The 18,739-nt window shown below is 45.8% G+C and overlaps 1 protein-coding gene across 2 annotated transcripts in view; it reads right to left on the bottom strand.

Moving 5' to 3' along the window:
* Positions 1–3,895: 3,895 nt before the first annotated feature.
* MAD1L1 (mitotic arrest deficient 1 like 1) overlaps positions 3,896–18,739 on the bottom strand; it is a 339,536-nt gene continuing 324,692 nt past the window's right edge. The window contains exon 18 of one of the 2 annotated variants that reach the window (XM_030459652.1): positions 3,896–4,936. In XM_030459652.1, the coding sequence (XP_030315512.1) occupies positions 4,778–4,936 (159 nt within the window). In that variant the 3' untranslated portion in view covers positions 3,896–4,777. The remainder of the gene's footprint in view (positions 4,937–18,739) is intronic. The other variant, XM_030459653.1, reaches the window with a different exon arrangement.

Here is an 18,739-nt window from a genome sequence, read left to right as displayed (position 1 = left end):
TGAGCCACAAAGTACCAAAACCCTCTACAATAATAATCCCCCCAAAGAGAAACAAGAAATGGAAAAACCTCGAGCAGCAGAGAACTGTTTTAATGTAACCAAGCTCCAATTCAGATCCCCATCAATTTTGCAGCAAACCTGACTCATGAAATTAAGAGTAGCATCAGCGTATTTCCTATTAGCTATGGTTCCTTTTTGAGAACAGATCATACATTCCTACCCTATTTTTCTAGACACTCGTGTCAATGCGATATCATCAGATGCCGTTCAGTCGCTCCTCTTAGCCTGAAAAAAGCTTTCCTGTTGGGAAGGAGGGGGCTTTAATATTTAAAAAAGACTTGGTGAAAAAGCTTTGCTGATCCTGCCTTTATTTATTTATTTAATATCCCTCCCCTGATCAGAGCGGGCTCGTTTTGTAGCTATTAAATATCATGCAACTTTTAAGCCTCGCTGCTATTAAATCCGAGGCTGCTGCCGCGGCAGGCAGTGCGGGTGTGATTTACACCAGCAGGGAGCCTGTTCTGACCTCCCCAGCCACCACACTTATCTTGTTGTTAGCCACCATCACCTGCCATCTCACACCAACATTGTTTTCCCGATCTCTTCAGGCAACAAAAAGCTGTAACAGAACCAAACCAGCCCTGGCTGCATCACCTCCCGCACCAACCAGGTCTGGTATTACCTTGTTGGGTTGGACTGGATGATCTCCAGAGGTCTTTCCAACCTTTCACTCTGTGATACTGTCATTTAAATCTCTCCAGATATTTCTACCTGAAAACGAAGACATTTTTGTTCAAAGTAATGCCACAACTGCAGTTGTTTCACTTCCATAGACTTCTGTTATGTCCAGGTTATGATGTGTGAAGTATCTAAATAGCCAAGAAATAAGCAGTTCTACTCAGTTTTGTTCTTAGATCGTGTCCTAGGAAGGCTTTTGCCTCTCCCCCAAGGCTCATTTTGACACATTTGCCCCTCACCATTCTCAGCTGGCTGTCAGTCCTCTGCTGGGATCAGGGAATGGAATAGGTGGGTGCTGCTCCATGTTCCTTCAGCACCTTGGAGCGAGCAGAGGGGAGCAATGGGGAACCAGCAGCAATGCTGACCCTGCAGCTGTGGGATGTTGTGTCCAACCCTGTGGACCATGAGCACCAGTGGGATACTGCCACCCACCCCAGACCCCCGTAGGGCTGTGTTTGGGGTTGATATTCCTATTTAACAGAGCTCTCTTGTCCTGAAGCAGGAAGAAAATGTAAGAGCAAGGAGCAGGCTTGCTCCTGCCCCATTGCTCACCATACCCCAATGCTCCCTGCACCTCCACAAGCCAGTGAAGCTCTCCCCCCAACCCAGCAGCAGTGGGAAGAGGTATTTGAGGATGTTCATCCCCCTCCATCCCAACTCCTCTGCCCACCTATAGCCCAGGGCTGCCCAGGCAGTGGCCAGCACTGGCCACCTCTGACAATTAACCCCACCTGCACTGGGAGAGGCAGGAGAAAGGAAAAGGCATTTTGTGAGGAGCTCTGGGGAGGGAAAGGTGTCCCTGCCCTTAAGGAGTTGGGAAAAATGCTGGGGGATTGTGGATGGGGTGCAAGGCAACACCCTCTGTTCAACACCACTTCACAACCTTCCACCTGAGGCACCCACCTCCATCACAGCTTCATGGTCTTCCCCCTTCTCTTTCTCCTATAGCATTACACAGATATGATCCATAACTAATGTCTATGCATCCCAAGCTTCTCATGGATCCTCCCCCAAAACATGTCTCTAATCTCACTTCCAGGACAACTCTCAGACTCACACAACCAACATGCAATGATGCTAAAAGAGACAGGAGAGACAAGGCCATAGTAAAAGGTGACACTTTCCGAGGTGAGGCATTATGAGAAGCACGAACCTGGCTCAGACAAGAGCTCTGCTGCTTTCAAGGACTGTATGGCAGTACTTGACAGCTCTTTGCCCCTGTTTGGTATTTATATATGCATGCAGATGAAAAGGGTTGATCAGTAGAAGAGAGGGGACTTGGAAGCAGTGTGCAAACAAGACAGTGCTCTGACACGCACTGTCCCCCAGCTGTGCATTAATAAATCATATTTTATAGTTTATAGCACATAAAACCAACCAGCATGCCCAGAGACCCAGAGAGCATACACACACTTGGTAACACTCTCACCTCTGCCCTCTCACCAACTGCAAATTTGTAACTGCTTACTCAAGGTTTTCTGAAAGGATTTTCCTATAACAGGGCTGCAGCTTTGCAAAGAACAAGTCAAAGCCAGATAGGACTCTGTGCCCCTACCACCTGGCTGGTCAGAGCCTGCTTCGCCACTGGTGTCACCCAGGGTCTGTGTTTACACTGCCCTGGGGGGCAGTGAATGGGATGGCAGGACCCCACATTGGGCTGTCAAGCCCTGTGTAGCTTGGTATGGAAGAAGCAATCACTGAGATTCCATGTCCCAGTTACACCTTGCAGCTTGGTCACAGCTGAAACAAGCAGTACAATGATGGTGGCAGATACCTACCATAGGAGGTGCCATGGTGGCAGGTTACAGCCATGCATTTGGAGCTTCATCCTGAATTCAGTGTTGGAGCTGGAATTCGGGGAGCCTCTGCGCCTCTCCCCCATGCCCAACTGCAAGCCTGTGTCCCATCTGTGGCCTCACAGTGGTCATGCTTCCACATGAATGTTTCCAGGCCTCCATCAGGAAGCCTTGGAGAGGCCAAGCTTCCCAAAAGCCCAGTTTCACATTGTGCCCAGGCCTGCTTGCAGAGCCATGGAGTTATGCCACGAGCAGGGAAGGGATGCTGCTGGCCAAAGCAGGACCCAAGCAGGTTCCCAAGCCACGAGCAGGGCCAGGAGCTGTAGCACATCAGCACATCTGGCTCAGCATCCATCCTCACATCACTCCTCTCCCAGCTGTGCTGCCGTATTCAACTTAGCTGAACAAATCAGTCTTGCTAGGATGGGGTGCAGAGCAGTAATTCATCTGTGTCTCTCCTCCCTAACGAAGATGTCTCAGAAGACTACTGTGTTTTCATCCCCAACTTATTATCCTTTCACTCCTGGGAGGCAACTATCCAATGGGCAGAACGTGTTTTCCCTTGTCACTCTCCAGCATCGCTTCTCGCCTCAACCGTGTTTTGCTAAGATAGAGGGTTTATTGTAAACTTATTAATTACTTCATTTCTCCTGCGAGGAGCCAGGAGAAAAATTTCCAGAGGCAGCCAGGATCTGCTATTGTGTTGGTGGAGGAGCTGAGTGTGGCTGACGTCACGATTCATTTTCCCCATGGCTGAGGAAGATGCCTCTCAGTGCCACGCTGTGCATATGAATCGGGCAGCGTTCCCCTGGCACCGCGTGCCAGACAATTTATCTTCCACTAGGACTTCTTCAAGCAGAAGAGAAAACACCAAACTTTTGCTATTGTGCTTCCCTGCAAACCCTGTGGTGAGGAGGGTTGGGGAGATGGGGGCTGCAGCCTCCCCCGAGCACAAGTTTGTCTCTCCCCTTGGGATCAGTTGGGTCTGGAGCACCCATTTTTTGTGCATGTAGACACATCCCAGAGTGACTCCACCCATGCATGGCCAATCCTGCAGCCACTGTGAGCATCTGAGCTTTCCAGCTTCCATACTGCTTCCTTCTCTCCAAGCTTTGGAAGTATGTCCCTGCGAATATCAAGATGACATCAATATACACAGAAGTTCATAAAAAACGAATCATGAATCAAGTTTACCGCATGACTGAGACCTCCTGGAAAAAATGAGATATTGATGTCCCAACTTCTCAAAGCAATACCAGCACCAGACCATTGATGGACAGTCATTCTCATGCTTTACATGTGAGAGAGCCCAGGAAGAGCACAGTGTACATCCCAAATAAAGGAGTCACACATCCAGCCTGAAAGTGACACTTTATTCTTACGATAGAAGAACTGTATCCATTGTAACACAAAATGCCAGACTTCAGGGGGTGCTATATCCTCTACAGAGAAGAAGGGGAGGGAGGCCCCTAGCACAGTGAGCAGGTCCCCACAGCCCAGTGGCAGGCAGCAGGCTGAAGCTAGCAGCAGTGAGCACACCCCAAAGAGCTCCCTCCCATCTTCTGCAGTCCTGAGATAACCAAGAGGTGTCAACACAGCTATAGGGTCTTCAAATTGCCTTCTATGGTTGTGCCTGTGTGCTGAGTGATGGCACTCAGGTAACTGGGGACCTTGAAAATAATGTCGAGCCTGTTGACTGATGAGCTATTTTCAAGAGCTGCAGGTGTCTCCAAAAAACCTCCTACTCATGGCTGACATCCCCATGTCTCTGTCCTCAGTGACCAAACCCTTGGCTCCCATTAGGGAAGACAGAGAAAGGAAGCACCAGCCTCCTGCAAGGTTTGTTTCTCTGCTGCAGCCCAGAACTGGGGGATCTTTTTGGGAAAAGCTGTGAGTGGTCATGCTGTGGCTCCTCCAGCCAGCAGTTCCCACCATATTTCTAGAGAGATGCTGACAGTCTGGCCAGTGATGAACACATTTCCCAATTCAAAGGGAGGGGTTGGCACAGGAGAGCTCTGGGATGGATCTAGATCTGCCCTCCCACAGGAGGGAAATGATTCTTTTCAGAAGAATCGATGGAGTTTGGAAAACAGAATGAAAGAAGGGTGAAGAAAGAATTCCCTGCAAAACAGAATTTACCCAATGCCACAAATTAAGGGTGGGAGGGGGAGAATTTGTCCTTGCTACCTCAAGTGTCCTGCCCAGGGGTGCTCCATGCCTGGCTGCTGGCTGGTGGTGGGACACTAAGCAATGGTCTGGCGGCTGAAGAGGTCGAGGGTGAGGGCACTGAGGAAGGCTGGGATGCTGTCCTGGCGAAGCAGGTGGAGTTCAATGAGGTCCCGGATGGTTCTTGAGAACTCAGTTTCTAGAAGTTGCATTTTTCCACCAGAGGAGCTGGAGGCCTGAGGGAAAAGAACAAGAAGCCCATTAATACAGCACGGTTTTGACTTGCCTGTCTTGATGCAGGGGACACCATCACCATCAGCAGCCAGGTGGCAGAAGCTGTGTGCAAGGGCTTTCCCTCCATGAAAACATTTATCCCTGAAGACATTCTGCTTCTGTAAGGAGGCAGACCTGTTCCTAATTAACTTGACTCCTTCCCAAGGAGTTGCTGATCCACCCCACATCCCTAAAGTGTTTCTGGATGTTTAAGTCAGGCCAGCAGTGCAAAGCTGAGAGCTCCAGAGGAATTATTCCAGAGATGCTCTCATGAAAATAAGGAAGCTCAACATGTGGGAAGACATTACAAATCTCCTGTAACATATAAAACAAGCAAAAAACCCCCAAAACTAAATGCAAGAGAAGCAAGGAATGCGTGAAGCCTCTCCTATCCCCGGAGGCAGGAAAGCTGCTTGTTTATTAATAAACAGCAAAGACATCAGAGCACAAATGCTAATTTTCCCCGCTGTCATTTTCCTCTTCAAAATGTTCCCATTCCTAATTGCTCTGCAGCTCTGCTTCCCCTTGGAGCTGAGGAGGGGCAGAGCTGGCATCCCCCTGGGGTGGGCAGGAGCAAAGCAGAACCCCCAGCCCAGCTGAAGGATGCCAAGAGCCAGAGTGAAGGACTGCCTGTGAAGAGGAAAACATAGCTTTACCTGCTAGGAGAGGAGGGAAGAGATAACTGCCAAAAGCCCTGAGGAACCTGCTTGTCTGATTTTGTGTTCTCAGGAGTCTGGACACATTTGATTATGATCTTTTCATGTATGTGTCACTGTGATTGCCAGGAGTGTGAGGTACCGAGGATGCCCCCATCACCCCTGAGCCAGGCAGGGAATCAAAACAAGGTGTTGGCAGGGAAAAGTAAATTAGCTTTTGTTTAAATCTCCTCCACTTCAGCTTGGTTGGTTTTCTGTGACTCCAAAGGATGTTCAGTGCTTTAATCTGCTGCTTGCTGGAGCTTCCCCCACCTTGCTTTCTGCCCATCCAATGTACCATGGGGTCAGAGTCAAGCGGCTGAGTAGGAAGAGGGTAGGGACAGCAGCTGAAGAAGCCAGCTGGAGGCCCAGGGAGGGATGTACACTCACAATCTGTGTAAAGCCAGAGGCTGCAGCATAGCTGGGAGGTGGTATGGGGGCTGTGGGCTGTGAAAGCAGCACAGGTTTTGTTTTGCAAATCCCCCACTTGGATTCAGCTGATGGGAAGGTCCGAGTATTATGAATGCATCACTTGTGTCTCCAAAGTCAGAGCTGAATTGGATCCATCTAAAATTCAAGCTCTGTAGGAAATACACACTGCCTCCTTCGCAGATTTAAAACACTCTTTGGGCACAGAATTAATTTTCTAAGAATTTACAAGTAAATCCATTAATTGGTTTACTAGTCTAATTAATTAAAGCAAGTTCCTTAAGAAATTTAGCACCCAGTGCCAGACGATTTGCTTGTGTTTTAGCGTCTTGGAAATGGAGTAACATAAATGTTTTAAGTTTTCCCTCTGCTTTGAGCTCACTGCTGTTGTGGGTGAGGGCTACATTTGAAAAAAGAAATCTTTTTTAATGAGATTGCTGGTGATTTCTCAAGCTATTCTTCATAAACAAAGTTTCTTCTTCAGCAGAGGCAGAAGAATAATGTTAAAAGAAAGTTACATGAACAAAAACATGCTTCTGAGATGGTTGTTATTTCCCACTGAATTCAATGGGTCTGTGATTTCTCTCAGGTGTCAGATGGTTGAGGGAGGCACCATCCTTACTTCTCCCTGTGGCCTCCATCTCCCCAGGAACTCAAAAATCCAAAAAAGCTTCCAAACCCCAGACATCTCACCCAGGTTCCTTATGATTTCTTCTGCAACAGGAACAAGGTGAGAAGGCAGACACTTGGAAAAAAGGAAATTCTTCTTCTGCTGGGAGAGGTTTACAGACTAACTGTGAGGATGGATATACCTGCAGCTCAGTTCATTCAACCTCACATTGCTTTTAAAAAAATTTAGAAACTTTTTAATATATATATTTATGGGAGTGTTTTCAAATTGATGTCATTGATGCCTTTCTTATTATTTAGTTTTATTGCTGTTTTTTCTTCACCCATGGGATATATTGATAGATTTCTTGCTTTTTGTTCAACAGCAGGAGTACCTTTGCAGCCTGTGCTTTACAAATCAAGTGACTGTACAAAAGAATAGCTATATATTCTCGTTAATTCACAGCACCTCTTTTCAAATGCCCATCTGCTCCCTGCCTGGTGCACCCAGAGAACCATGGGCAGAGAGGGAAGAGCTGGGATGGAAAGTGTGGGAGTGGGAGCAAGCAGGAGATGCACAGGGCTGAGTTGGAGGACACTAGAGGGGATATTCTGCTGAACATACACTGCAGGCTCTGGTCGTTTCATGCTGGGTTTTGGGGGATTTTTAATTAAAACAAGTCTTAATCCTCAAAGAGAAACTCCTGGACACAACCTCTGCTGTGAAGAAATTGCAAGTGACAGCATACACCAACTATTCACATGACATGCTCCATGTAAAGCAATCACCATTCTGATACTCAAGCCCATCTAGGATGAAAATGTGAAACTGAGGAACCTAAACAAATGTCACTGATCCAACAGGACAGTCCACAAGTGGGAATGGGGAGAGACCAGAGAATATTCCAACCCAGCCCTAACTGCTCTGTTCCCAGCACTACTGCCACATCTTACTCAGAGCTACATCACTATTGCATGCTGCTGCTTTTAAAGACAAGTGTGACAGGAAAAGCATCAAGATTTGGAGTCAAACTGAATACATGGGCTCAAGGGAAAAGCTGAGCCTGTGAGTACACTCATCCATCCTGTAGTCAGAGCATTGAGGAGCCAATGCAAGAGGAGGCTTTGGGGACCATGATCACACTTCACTCCCCTTTTCCCCACCACCCTGAGCCAGCAGTGTGGAACACTTCACTAGAGATGAAAATATTCCCCTTGCACCCTCAGATTCCCCGAGCACAGAGCAGCCCAGGATGCTGAAGCTATGTACTGTGTGAATACCATCTCACAGGTACTCTTTACATAGATTTATACAGGTTTCTTCTAATTCATGGAAAAAAAAAAAACCTGCCTGCCTCACTAAACTACTGAGATTCTGGTTTATCTTATGTTTTATTCAGATCTCAAATACTTGCAAAAGGAAAGATTCCAGTTTTTGCTAAGCTCCATTGCCAGTTCAGTCTGATTTAAGGCCTGTTGGGACCTTTTCTAGAAAAGCAATGGAAATCAATCGTGGCCCCATGCTACTGCACACTCAGTTCTGCTGGGCTGTGTGTGCAGGTCCTGCCATAGATCTGAAGGGTGACACCACCCTGTTTCTCTCTTCCCAGGCTCTGCAAGCCCATAGAGCAATCAGATCAGCAGGCAGGCTTCACTGTGCTGTAAACCAGAAAGAAGACAGCTCTATTTACTACTTGGTGACATAAACTTGCAGTAGCTGCTCCTGGACCTGCTCGGAGAAAGGAGCTGTTAGAACAATTGTTTTTCCAGGAGAATCAAGATCAGCTGCCGCCTGCCAGAAGGAAACATCATAAATCTCCCTCTTAAGCCAGGAAATTGGTAAATTATTCAAGGGTTTATAGTTTAGATATTCATATAAATGTCTCTCAACCAGCAGTGTGGTAGAAAAGTGAGTTGTTCTCTCCAACACAGGGACCAATGCAGAAGATGTGTAGGAGCAAGAGGCACTCCCAAATGCAACTGCTGGGGTACTTTTCAAGGCTAAGATGTATCAGGGGTCAAAATGAGCAAGTGAATCATCACCCAGTGACATTTACCCAGCAAATGTATCACTGAGGCTCCATCTCATCTGCTGTGCTCCTTCCATAAATCACTTCCTTGCGGTGTTCCTGTGCTCAGCTGCTCTGAATACACACAGCAAACAGTCCCGTGTGTACCGAGGGAAGAGGCACCAAGGCTTCACAACTCAGACTTCATGCAGAACTTCTTCCTGCTCCATTCAGGTCCACAGCTCTCTGGTGGTATGGATCACGTCATGGTGCTGTTCTTCCTGCCATTTCCCTTGTCCTTATGGTGTTTCCCACCCTGACACCTGCCCTGAGGTGAGCTGTGCACATCTCCTCACCCTTTGGCAATTTGCCTTTGTCATTTGATCCCTCAGACCCCCTCTTTGTGCAGGACAGTCACCCCCTCTTCCCCAGCACCTTCCCCTCATCCACAGAAGTCCTTCAGGGTTGGCTGTGCTGCCTGATCACATCCCAAATCCTCTACAGTGCTCTCACCATGTACCCCAGAGCCTCTGTCACCATGCACCTTGGGCACACGGGTGGTCCTGATGGCCTCTCACATCCTTCTGACACCTTCCCCAAGGCACCCACTGCCTGCCTTGGTGCCCGTTAGTACACAGAAACCCTTCCACATTCCAACAAACCTATCTGAAAATATCTTTTAAGAAGCTGCCTCCTTTGACCTTTAAATGAGAAAATCCTTTTGTTTCTGCCTCTTGCTTTGGATGCTGAGATTTTTCTAAATGTCAAAGGCCGCCTCGTCCACGTGAAGATATTGAGGGGGGAGGCACCGATGCTGAGAGGGCTGGCACCTTCTCCCTGAGCTCTGGAAAGCTGAGAAATCACCATTATGGGTCACTCCAGACAGGCACACACACACCTGGGGCAGCCCACCAAGCACAGAGTCAGCTAAAAAACTCACATACCCAGGGAAAGCATCTGTGTGAGTGTGCACATGGAAACTGCCTGCTGAAGTTATAACAACCCAAACATGAGGTTTTGAGATCTAATTGCTCAAACGTAGCTCTCTGGGGTGGTGATATCATTATCAAAATTCCCCACTTGAGTTATGGCTCACCAATCAATCTCACCTAAGCATCACGTGCTGCTCAAATACTGGGTCCCCAGGTAGCCACTAAAGCACTTTAATTAGAGGTTGTTCATTTAAAATAGAGAAATATTAAAAAAAAAAACAAAACAAAACAAGATGTGCTTATGGCTGGAAATATTTATGAGATTATTTAGCCAACTGTTTACTGATTCCATTCTGTTCTTATGGTAACGGGCAGGTTTCACCTGGCCTGACAAGACTCCTGTCCAAGGTAGGTCTTGCAGGATGTGCAGCTCTTCCATCAATCGAGCCTCTCACAAATGACCATTTCTTGTCTGCAGTGAAGTTTTCTCCCCTTCAATATCCTCTTCGTAACCCAAAGGAGGAAGAGTACTTCTTTATAATAATTGCTTCTTGCCAAGACCTCTGAACTCCATGTCACCAGCTTGCTATATAAAGTGAATTTACGAGGCAGAGAGGGATGGATGCCTGTAAAGGGCTTTCCAGGAAATGTAATGAAAAAGCTGCTTTTAGCTGCTGAGCAAAGAGAAGCAAGCACCTGGCAATGCCAAGAAGAAAATGGAAAACTGGGGCGGGATAAGTGAGAAACAGCCCTGCGTGCACTGAGATTTATAGCAAACATTTCCTTTCTCTTTCTCATTATTCAACATTGAGATGAACCACAACCCCACAATGTCTTCTGCACAAGAGGTCAGCTCGTATACTTCCATCATAATCAGAAACACGACCCAGGCACTATGCACACGAGTGACAGAAGTGATGGGCTGCTGGATGTTGCACCAGCTCAGCAGCAAAGAAACACAGAGAGGGTGTGCTGCCTGGTAGAGTTTCTCCCTAGAGCTTTGTGTTTTGATCTCTGTGAGCTTTTCTGCACCCGATGGAAACAGATGAAACAGGTAAAAAAGAGACAGGACATGAGCTGAAGCACCTGCACCCCCTCTCAGTGGGGAAAACTGAGGTGTTAATCCTGGGGGATGGTGCTCTGTGCAGTGGAAGGCGAGTCAGCATCTTCTCTCAAAAGGTTTCTCCTACAGGTTAATGCCCTTTAGACTGTCAAACGTGAAGCCATAAAAATCTGATCAAAGGCTTAAAAAAAAAAGGGAAGCATATTTTTTGATTCAGACTATTACTATTTTATATCTGAATATTCCTATAGAGCTTTTCATCCTGGAAGACAGGTCTTTGAACTGCTGTGATTTCACCTATCACTGAGGAGCAACCCCTGGGGTAAAGTGTGACAGCTGTTATCAGGGTGCATTAATGTTACTCAGCACTTTAGGACAGAGACAAATATATCCAATTTAAATCATAAGTTTGAAGAACTACTGCTCAATGTGGATTAATACCTTTGCATTTTCCAAAAAAGCTTTGAGAGTTCTAAAGGACAAGTACTGAAACTAAAAGTCCCTGTCTCACCTGTAGGATGCATTCAGCTTTCCACCATCACGCTTTAAATTGAACACCAGTCTTGTCAAAGAGGGAAAATGGTGACAAAATTCATCTACTTTTGCATTCCTAGATTCTGATGGGGATCTTCTAACCAGATATCACCAGATCCACTGTGCAGAGGGTCAGTTTGTTGAGGTGATGTCTAGGAATGGTTCTGCTGAACATAAGACTTGAGTAAATCACAGCAGACTATTCACAACATAGAGGAAGGAAAATTGCACAGACTGTCCACTCACAACTAATACTGGGAAAGAAAATTGCATGGAATGTCCACTCAAAACCAATACAGGCTGTTGGCTCTAATTCAGCTGTCATAAACACAACTTTTTAACAGGTCTCAGAATTGCTAAATAGTGTTCACCAATAAAATACGTTTATAAACATCAGCTATGAAAGGAGAGCAAGGCACAGGCTCACAGAATTTTTCCAATCCCACCCTATAAAAATCCAAGCTACGAAATCAAGCCTTTCAAGCAAATACCTCAATAAAGGCTCAGGATCTTTACAAAGCAGTGTCTTTCCTTGACACATGAGGAAGCCTCACTGATGCCACAGCTACATCTGACCTACACCAGAGCCTTCAGAAAAAGCAGCCAAGTGCACGTTATCCCAACTGCTGTCACAACCACGCATGGCAGAGCTGGGCTGCTCCAGCACCCAGGCTGCAGCTTCCCAACCATCTGTGAGGTGACCATATTGGACTGGTCAAGCTGCAAAGTGAGGAGCTAACAAGCATTAACAACATCAAGCCCATGTGTTCTGTCTAGTAAAATGCCAGCCCATCTGTCTGTAACATTAGCAACTCCATAGAAGCCATATGCAAGAGAGACATAAATTAGGGAGAGAAAAATCTCCCAATACTTTCTCTGGAATGACTCTGCAGTTGTAGCCTGCTATGCTAGGGACTGGGTGTTGCTGAAGTTTTTTCCCAGCCAAATAACAGCTTTCCAGCCCTGCCATCCAGAGTCAGTTTCTGGTCTGCATCTGGCTTCCATGAATGTGGTGACTTGGCACAAAGGGAAAAGAAGGTGCAACTCAAACCAGGTTCCAAGCATCTTTCCAGGAGAGCCAGAAGAAGGGAGGAAGATATCAGGGACTTGAAAATGAACACATTACACAAGAGTCCTTCAGCTAGGGAACTCATTAACCAGACAAGCTGCTTATCACATTCCTCTCCATCTCCTTTGCTGGAAGAAGAGCTGGAAGCAATGGAGGTGCAGAGAACACAGAGTTTCTGGAACACAAGAAGGAAGTACCTATTGGAGGAACGCAAAAAAATCAACTGTGTGGGCTTTAATGAAGTTGGCCTGATTCCCAAAGCAGGGAGATACTCCACTTGTGAACTGCAGTGGTAAGCATGAGATCTGTATAAGGGAACACAAGCAGCCAAGTTTGCAAAACTCTGCACTGATGAGAGACGGCTGGAACCACAGTGAATTCTGACAGCAACTTCTTGCAAGCTGCCACGTTACCTGGGAGATAGGCATCCATCCCCAGAGCAAACCACCAGACACCAACAAGCAGAACCTGCTGGACCACTCCTTGAGTCACACCAGGCAAGTGCTCCTTGGCTGTTTCTGCATCATGCTCCTGCCAGGGGCCTCTTCTCTGGATCAGAGCAAATAAGCACGAAAAGCCAAGACTCACCCCAACTCAAATGCCCGTACATGACACAGGGTGCAAATAGTCAGACAAACTTCAGGATACATCAGGGGGAAAGAATTCCCTTGTTTGGGAGGTGAGCATCTAGGTTTGCAAGAGATGAAGGTGAGTGCCCACTGGAATGGTTTACTGAGCAGATTACAGATGCCTGCAAGGCACATCCTGCTGGAACCACTGCTGCCCTGCACATCGATGGATGTGGACACCAGTGTGTGGTTAATACATTCATCCTCCTCATCTTTTTGGTACCCTTCTGGAAGATTTCACATGAGCAGGGAGGATGGAAGAAGAACAGAACAAGAGGATGCTGTGACCACTAATGGTTCAAGAGACCATAAGTGATAAACTTATTGACAAGCAAACAATCAGACCTTAGATAGCTGAAGGATGGGACAGTAGAAGGAGCATGGCTGTTCCCTGCTTATTGAGTTTGCAAAGCTTGTGCAGGAAGCAGAAACAGATGGACCTGATGGCAGACTGCAGCTGAAATTCTCACCATGTTTATTCATTACCCTCTTCTAGTTCTTGTTTGTCATAGTCTGGCACCCTGGGCTAAAACACAGGTTTAAGCCTTACATCAAGAAAATGGATGACAAATATCTGTCACCTCCATGCACAGCCAGTGATCAGCACAACAGTCAGTGCTACGGAGACCAAAGCCACCTCTCAACTATGAGCAAGAAGACCTGGTCAAAAATAACCTCTTCCTTTGGGACTCTGCAATATGCTTATAGTTATGATCTACCAAAGTGGAATTTAAGTGTTGGCTTTAGAAATCACATTAGTTGCTGTTGCAACATCAATAACCAAATTTTACTATCTTAGCATGAGTCAAGGAAGGCACTTTTATTGCTCTTGCTTTTTTCTGCTGGCTCACATTTTCTTCGTTTTTCTTCATTTGAAATCACTGGAGTCAGCACAACTGTCAAAAGGACCAAAGTAAGCATGAGCTGTCACTACCCAGCAAGTCAAAGAAGGAAAGCAGAGTTGATTTTGAACATATAAAATGTTTTTCTTGTATTTTTAAGAATTAATTTTAACCCTCAAAAGCTTAAAAATGCCCCGTGGAAAAGCACATTTCTCAGACTGCATCTGTAGCCACAAGTTAAGATCTATCACTTTAAAAAATTCACCATTTCTCAACTTCAAGAGTTTTGAGTGCATTGAGCTGGTGGTAAAAAATGGGTTTCAATGGTAAACCCAATGTGAAACAAAGAGTTACAGGACTCTCCTTGAGCACATCTGCTCTCACTGTAAGACAGAAGCTCACAGCTGAAGAGACGGAGGTTGTAGCTAAGGAGCGAGTAAATAGGAAGATTTCAGTATTCAGTGAAACTGGAAAAGAAAATCCACTGTATCCCTCGAGGGGACACTCAGACCTTTGGGCTAAGACACATTTGCTGAAAGCTTCTGCTGCTGCCGCCTGTGCTGTCATTTGGCACTAACCTCCTGAAGAACATGGCAAGACAGCACTGCTGGTTCTCATGTCTGGATGAACATGCTCCTCTTCCCGTGGGGAAAAGGAGAGATTTTCTGTTTAGTGAATGCTCCATGTTCAAGCAACCTCGGAGGAATCTGCTTCAGGCCCTGGTCCTCCCTAGCTGCCACACATCTGACTGGTTGTCTCTTCCTGCTGGTGTTCTCCCCCTGATGTGCTGCCACCCGCCACTCAGCTCCTTTTGCTGGAGGTGCAGGGAGGGGAAAGATTTATGCAGACACCATGTATGCAATTATGAAAACAGGAGATGAGACACCCGGATATCACACGAATTGATGCATTTTTGCTGTCAGGCTTTTTGCATGATCCAGTAACAGCTGTCATGCTCCAGTCTCTCTCATCTGAGCTCCACTACCATTTCAGCATCCTTCCACATCGTTTAAGAGGCCTTTCTTCCCTTCCTTTGTGCAGCTTGCTCCAAGTGCCACAGCAAAGCAGGCAGCAGTGTGGATGCAATGGGGAGACAGCATGATTGGTTTTCAGAGCAGCATTAAAATGTAATGCTCACTTCTTTAGGCAAGATGCTGCTAATTAGCAATCACCTTGAGGCAACCAAGCTGCTCAACCAGAATCTCTCCCACTCTCGTGCTCTTTAAAATTTGCCCTTTTGCTGTGCCAAATCTTTTGTAGCCTTCCCTAAAGCCCAACAGTGATCTGCAGACATACACGTATGTTGTCTGATGTCTTCTGGAGAAAGGTAGTGGTGGGGAGCTGGTGTGCAGTGGGGCTTCATATTGTCTCCAAACATGTCCCCTGCTCTGCAGAAGACACTAAGGGAAGGAAAGTTTCCCTGTTGGACCAGTGTCTGCTGTGAACTCTGCAGCCTGGAAGCCTGTTGCTCCCCACATCCTCCTGGTTTTCATCACTCCATGCTATGTTTGCTTTTGTAAATAGATTTAACCTTTCTAAAATTAACAACAGAAGAGAACTTCTTTTGGCAGAAAATCAGCTTTAGAAAGATGAAGGAATATAATGCTTTCCAAACATTTGAAAACTGCAGACTAAAGATATGTGTTAGTCTCTCCAGTGCATGCTGGTTTTGCTCATTATTCTCAAAGTTAATACATTAATAGATCCTCTCCTGATTAACGGCTGCACTGAGCTGTCTTTCTAGGAACACATATGGTTCCTTCTTGCCACAATATTTGAACAGAGAGACAAAATATTTAAACAGACACACTAATATAGGATTTTATCCCCCCCACCCCAATGTAAATAACTAAGGCTGGAGCCAACCCTTAGTTCTAAATGCTTCTTATCTTTCAAACAGTTCTTAATCAAATCTGAATGCACTGGCTGAGGCCCATTTGAAATAACTCGACTGTCTGTGGTTATAACACTGCAGCAATAAAGCCAGAAACATCCACTCACCCTGCAGGATTTCAGCTGGAAGGAGCATGTACAAGTTGAGCATTTAATGAAATGGGGCTTTTAAAGCCAGACCCATGCCAGCATGGGCTGGTTCTACCTACAGGACTAGAAGAAGAGTCATTCAAGGAGCAGGAACACATTTTTCTTCCCCCACACCCATAAGGTTAAAGTGCTGCCCTGAAGTGAGGTGATTTTCAGGGCAATCCAAATGCTTCTCTCCTCCTTGTTTGTGCTCAGCAGGATTCATCCCACCTGCTGGAGTACATGGGAATGACCCAGCACACAGCTCAGAAAGCATGGGATAAAATTCTAGTAGAGGATATTGGGCTTGAGTCATTGGTCACTCCCCAGTGCAGAATGGCCTCAAAGATCTGTTCCTCCCACATTTTTTCCATGCTATGCCATTACCTTTCCTCCCTGCCATAGGTCCTGTATAAATTCTACCTGATGCCATCACTTGCTAAGATCAGGAGCAACTTCCACCCTGTGCTGCTCACCACACAGCTGATCATCAGCCCTTTTACTGGCTGAGTGACTCAACCTAACTGCAAGCAACCCCTTGAAATTGTAAAAAAGACCTTTTTATGTTTCAAGGAGCAAGACCTACAAGGGAGGGGCTCCAGGTTTGTACTCCAAAAACCATTTATCACTGCAGAACTGAAACATGGTGTGAAAATAAAAGCTCTCAAAACCTGCTTTCACACATTCCCCAGTGTGCCCAGAGGTGTTCCTGCTATGATACACCTAACAATGCTCTTGAGAATTGTTTTCACAAGCTAAAAATACAAACAAAACAGCAAGAGTCAAGAAGTGTTTCTTCAAATGCCTCAAATCTAGGCTATCTGTGCTCTAAGTATGTTGTAGAAGCAGTGTTAATGTATATTCAGATGTTACAGAAGGCCAGAGGAAAAGACCTCAGCAAACAGTAATGCAGAGCACATCCTGGCTAAGGTGGCAGGTTTATTTTAGATCACTGACCTGTGTCCTGCTCAACCAGCCAGGATTTTACAGTTCAAGTTACATCTGTTTGTGTATACAAATGTACATGGCATATGTGCATCCTGTCTTGTGTAAAAAACACACAGAAAGCAGAAGCTGCAGATAAGAAAATAAGCAGATGAGTTTCCTTGGAGGTTTCATAGACAAAGATGTTTAAATGAAGTAATTTAAAACCAGAAAGATTCTTACAAAGTGCTTCTCAGCCTCACATTTCACTTGCTTGTCTTCAGCTTCATTTGGAAAATAGCCTCAGAGGGAACCAAACCACTTTAGCTGCTGCTTCCTTATTCCTGACATCATCTAAAAAACTCTATCAACCTCCTTCCCTACCAGTTACACACCATAACAAGTAAGTCTACAGCAATGGGGAGAATTAAAAACATTAGCTAGTCATTGCTTGTCACACCTCTGAAGGGTAGGGAAGCACCTGAGTTACCTGAGATTGAAAGAGGAGAAATGGGCTTCCTACATCTGCAGAACTATGCAAAGGACTCAGCACTCAAGTCCCAGTTCCCTCCCTTGCTGTAAGAAACCACAGGGCTGGAGGGAATGTGCAAGGTGTGGGATTAATAACATTTTGCAATAAATCCATCATAAACTCAGTGGAACAATGTAGTTCTAATCGAGCCTTGTGGGATGTGGAGAGGCACCTGCAGGCATCCCCTGGGGGCTGTGGGTGCAGGTCCCAGGTGGGAAGGTGCAGGGGCTGCTGCAGCCCAACAACCAAACCATTCATCCTCATGACTGCTCCATTCAGGAAAAGCTGACACATTGCTCCCACAACAGGACCCTGCAAATGACTTTATTTAACCAGGAAAACAGATTTGTTTTGTTTCTAAAGGCAAATGACTCTGGCTTTGGCTGCAGGGGCCTGAGCTGTGTTTCTCTCGGTGCCAATAAAAGCTTCAGGATTACAGAGGAGACTTAAAGAGACTGTGTTTGCTTTCAGTCTCCCATGGATCACATCTGAGCAGAAAAAAAGGGCTCACACAACACAAGAGATCAGACTGCAACTGTAAAAAAGTTCAACAGGTTTGAGGATGTTTCTCTCAAGTTCTCAATGAATTATTTTGAATTTAGTTAAAGACCTCCCACGGATTACCAGCCTGCAGTGAGAGTGGGGAATCTTGGGGAGAGGATGCTGAAGCATAACACTGTCAGGCTGATGAGGGAAGATCTTATTCAGTCTCATTTTGTCATTCTTTTAGCATAAACATTGCCCCACCTGTGGCTGAGCTCTGCCCAAAGACACAAAGATGACTTTTTCCTGTGTTAGTGCTGGAGGTTCTCATCTGTGTGTTCCAGAGAGAAGGTGAATGGGGAAGCAGGCCCCTAGAGAAGCAATGCTAAGTGTCCAGGGTCACACAGCAGAAACACAAAGTCCTCCAGAAACGGCCAGGCTGTGTCCACATCCACACAGCTGGGAAAACTCTTCTGCTAAGGTGGAAAGGCAGAGGCAGACCTAATGAGATGGATTTATTCTTCAGTTGCTATGCAGGGATGCACAATTCTTTACTTTCTAGTGCCCAGTTATTTAACCTTAATGCTCCACTGGCATTATTTTTTTCTGTATGGAATTTTATGTATGTGTCTACAGACAAACTTGCAATATATAAATAGTGTAGATCAGAGGTGACCTTTACTTTTGTGCATGTGGAGATCCATATAGCATGAGGGCTAGCTAGGAGGCTAAAGTCATTAAGATATGTTCTCATCTAAACTTTCTTATAAATTATTTGTAAGCTATTTTCTCACTTATTTTGTTGTAATACTCCCACATACTCACCAACCAGTAAAAATAGCATAACTGTGACTATATGTTTCGGAAGTCTGTTTGCCTATTTTTCTTTTGTGCAGCAGCTGCTGTTGCCATGCTGTCGTTGCTATGTTTTCCTTTTGCTTTCTTTTTCTTAAGAAGGGGGGAAAAAATAAAACCTATTCCCTAAACATGCTAG

This window comes from Calypte anna, chromosome 14 (assembly GCF_003957555.1).
Source record: "Calypte anna isolate BGI_N300 chromosome 14, bCalAnn1_v1.p, whole genome shotgun sequence".
Classification (NCBI taxonomy): domain Eukaryota; kingdom Metazoa; phylum Chordata; class Aves; order Apodiformes; family Trochilidae; genus Calypte; species Calypte anna.
Note: the sequence above shows the minus strand (reverse complement) of the source record. Positions and strands in the feature narration are given on the sequence as shown.